The sequence below is a fragment of the Dermacentor albipictus genome, chromosome 8, assembly GCF_038994185.2.
Source record: "Dermacentor albipictus isolate Rhodes 1998 colony chromosome 8, USDA_Dalb.pri_finalv2, whole genome shotgun sequence".
Taxonomy (NCBI): domain Eukaryota; kingdom Metazoa; phylum Arthropoda; class Arachnida; order Ixodida; family Ixodidae; genus Dermacentor; species Dermacentor albipictus.
The window spans coordinates 56,468,360-56,472,500 of NC_091828.1; the positions used below are offsets into that span (position 1 = coordinate 56,468,360).

At 44.6% G+C, this 4,141-nt stretch overlaps 1 protein-coding gene across 1 annotated transcript in view; it reads right to left on the reverse strand.

Moving 5' to 3' along the window:
* Nucleotides 1–959: 959 nt before the first annotated feature.
* LOC139049262 (uncharacterized) overlaps nucleotides 960–4,141 on the reverse strand; it is an 18,525-nt gene continuing 15,343 nt past the window's right edge. The window contains exons 6-7 of the mRNA XM_070524633.1: nucleotides 1,862–1,897; nucleotides 960–1,149 (exon numbers count right to left, since the gene is read on the reverse strand). Coding sequence (XP_070380734.1) covers nucleotides 973–1,149; nucleotides 1,862–1,897 — 213 coding nt within the window. The 3' untranslated portion in view covers nucleotides 960–972. The remainder of the gene's footprint in view (nucleotides 1,150–1,861; nucleotides 1,898–4,141) is intronic.

Genomic DNA, 4,141 nt, shown 5'->3' on the forward strand with positions numbered 1-4,141 from the left:
GATATTGCAAGGTCGACGAGAGCACGCGGCAAACATTCACCTCCACCGGCTGATACAGACACGGAATGGCCTTTGCTGCCCTCTAGGCCCACGGCCATGCCAGCGGGCACTAGCGGTCCTCTGCGCCATGAAGCCAAGAATCATAGGGCCAATGAAACCGGCGACACTACAAGCAAGCAAAGAGATGAACACAATGAGGAGAGTGTACAAAAGAGAGAGAGAGAGAGAATGAAGAGGAAAGGCAGGGAGAGAGAGTGTACAAAAAATGCTGAAGCACCTAGTAGAATCAATGCGCGTGATTCTCGGTGGCCTCGAGACTCCGGCCGCTAAAAGTTCCCTACAAGTGCTCGCCGTGCTAGAGCCGCTTATCGCAGCTCTTTATATGCTATAAATATTTTGTTTGGCGCTTGTGCTGTTCACGCAGGGGAGGCCCCCACCAGCTTCGTCCTAACGCCTCTATTTTTATTTTCACTCTAATTGGTGACTACAGACTTGATGCGAAGCCTGATTGTGGCTTCATGGATGACATTTGTGAATGTTTATCATCAGAGTGTTGAACTTGCTTTCGCCTTTGCGCATCTCTCTTGCTATGTCATCATCATCCCTCATCACATCTTTATGTCCCCGTTCCCCCTCCCCCTGTGCAGCGTAGCAGGCTAGAGCACCTTAGCTCAGGCCGACCTCTCTGCCTTCTTTCAAATAAATTATCTCTATCTATCCTGTGCATGCATAGTAAGTACCCAAGTTGTTCTCATAGATCACAATACTGAATATTTACTGCGGCAACAGCAAAAAGAAAGCAATCTATTTACTGAATAAAATGTACACAAATGTTTATGTTCACAAAGGAAAAACGTATAGGACCAAGTGCGGGCGCCATGCACATTTTGATGCTCTCGCTTTATTTGATGATTATTTCGATACAAGTCTGTTTTCATTGAGCTAGCACAAGCGCTGCATTCCAGGAAAGTTCTAGCACGTGATGCCAGCGCAATCAAGCATTAACGTGTTTTGAACTGTGCATAGAAAGGGCGCGAGCACCTTGGATGCAGAGCTGCCCAATATTCTGGAAATAATTGTAACGAAGTCGCATCCAAACTGCCCTCCAACTTCAGCCGGAGACGTTGTAATAGTGTAGTAGATAAGGCACTGAAAAAAAAAATAACGAAAAGCGAGAGTTTAGGCATGCATGGCATGGAAGTGGCACCACATATTACGGCTTGTATCGAATGCGAAAGTCGAACGGTACTCAATAAAAATTCGGCAGGTGTGGCACTCTTGTAGCACAAGAAGGCTAAAGCCTGCTGCAAATTTGGTAATATCTAAAGTTTTACCGTTGGGGTTAGACTTCTTTGTAAGTCCCAAACAGTGTCTGATAGTTGGTCAATGATTCCTGCTAAGCTAGCCTCACTCGACAGAGTTCGGTTGTTAAAAGTTGCCAGGGCCAGTTTCCATTAATAATTATATTAGTATTATACATAAATAATTAGTTATCGTATTATTATTGATATACCTTGGATCATCATCATTAACATCAATTGAATCATCCATTGGATCTCTCAACGGCCCCCATATTTATACCGCCACACTCCTAAGAAATTTTTGCTTTCGGTATAATTATTTTATCGTTCACTAGGCGTAGCTGGACATTTTAAAAAGAGTGTTCGTATCTATCACTAAGAAATATGAGTAGGAACGTCAGATTCAGTGTCCACAATCCCACGGGTAAGCATTGTAACCTATGTACTTGAACCACTTTGCAATATGCCTATTACCTAGCATTTATGCCATACTTTAAGCTGGACAGTTTGGACGCTTAGAGTGCGCTTGAAGTTTCCGGGTGCAAAAAGCAGCCTCTTACCGCAAGAACTCGCAACGATCCAAGAGCAAGGGGTTCCTGTAACACAAGGTAAGGCAAGTAACGTGATCACGGTTTGTTTCCCACCAAATATATGAACACTGTTATTAGGCGGCGTGAACGAAGTGTCCTCTTTTGATTTATAATACGATAAAGTGCTGCCTCAGGTTTCAACAGCTTCTTCTAATATTTGTTTCGTAAATGAGCTCAGAGTAGCTTTCTGATATGGCAAACACAAAAACGATATCATCGGACGGCATTCTTAGCCATATGCCATATATGTCAGAACATATGCTATGGTGAAAAATGAAACTTGCAAACCAGCATGCCTCACTTTCTTTGTCGAAAGGTCCTTACTCCTACTGTCTGCAGCCAGCTTCTGGCACAGCCAGATCGTTTCTAACAAGGGTAGCTTGAATACGCTCCCATTCACGCGTGCGTATGTTGACGCCAAATATAGTAATTAAAAAGCAAAAGCGAATTGAAATAGTCGAATTGAGTTGATGTCATCACTATATCAAGCACTTGTCAAAGCGTAGCAGCACAAGTTAGTGACCTACTATGTCAGCAGAGGGAACTGAGTACAAAACTTCATTCATCAAAGTCAACCGTCTTGAACATGTCATCAGTCGTATTACTTTTGACTCGACAGTGTAGCACGGATTTCTAAATGTAGTCCGCGTCTTGAAATTGTTTAGTGGTTGGTTATACAGGGAAAGATGGCCGTTAAATTGAAATAAAATGCAGCAATGGAGAACCAGCTGCATTGACAGTGAAAAGCCGACCGAAAGAATCAGTACGCACTCAGAATAACGGTGCAGCATCTAATATAGCCAGGTATCAGCCGACCACAAATGATAGACCGAAGATTCAGTCCAAGCTGGCATGTCCTTTTTCCAGGCAGCGCCAAAGAATGATAAATTATACTCCCCTGAATTGGCCAAAGTAGTATCTTTTATAGCGCAATAAAGAGCTGAATCATGTAGCATTCTTCGAGAAAGCAAATGCAAAACACGAACCAGAAACGCAAGAAGCGGCTCCAACAAGTTGGTAGTAATATTTAGGTATTTCATTCTGATTGTTATCGGAAATTTTTGCGATGCCCTTTCTTTAAACAGATTTTGAAAAATTAATTTAGATTATGCGGTTTTACATGGTGAAGTCACTTTATCGTTATGAGGCACGCTGTAGTGGGGGACTCCAGAAATTTGGACCACCTCGAGTTTTTTAACGTGCACCTAAATCTAAGTACACAGGCGCTTTCGCATTTCGCCCCCATCCAAATGCGGCCGCGGTTACCGCGAATCGATCCCGCTACTTGAACATCCAGAAAAAGGCTACACCATGGGTACTATAATGTAAAGCTATTTCAGTTTGCTTGCAGTCCACTTCTGCTATTGGCCTTGCACCATCGGTAAAAACGGTGTGGGCGCCGCCCCCTTCACCTGCTTGTCATGCGACGTCGCAAAGAAAAGTATATATATATATATATATATATATATATATATATATATATATATATATATATATATATATATATATATATATATATATATGTATATTATAGTTATATAGTTATATAGATTTATAGTAACGCACAGGGCTGAGGCAAAGTGGCTTCAAAGCCACTTTGCCTCAGCCCTGCGCTTTTGCAGCAGTTTCCGGTCCGCGCCACCTCTTCTCTCTCTCGCCAGCGGCGTCGGCGTCCGAAATTGGCAAGAATTCATCACATCCAAGGGACATATGCGTATAGAAGGAGCATTAGGATGCTGAACAAAACCGTCTTTTTCTTTTTTTTTTGGGGGGGGGAGGGGGGGCGATAGCCACAGGCTGCCCCGTTTTGAAAGAAATAAAAGGCGCGCTGGTCATTATGGCCCTGGGTGCTTGGAGCTGCCAGTGAAAATGGATTGCTTTGCTTACAATAAAAGCTTTTCCGCTGCAGCATGACGTTGCCGGGTCCCTTCGGCACGTAAACGACATCGCTCTGCTAAGTGTTCTTCGCTGAGGATTCATTTCCGCGGTATTTTAGAGCGCAGCTCTTCGGCGTCCGTTCCTGGGTTTCGCGTCGTCGTCGGCGTTGTCGTCGGCCTCGTAACCAGCTCGCCGACGAATCTGCTCCGCCGCCGCGCATGCGCGCTGTCGGCTCTCCGGGCGAGGGAGGATGATAGAAGGGAGGAGGAGAGACTGTGGAGGAGTGCTGGCTACACAAATGGCTCTTTGGCGTCCGTTCCTGGGTTTCGCGTCGTCGTCGGCGTTGTCGGCGTTGTCGTCGGCCTCGTAACC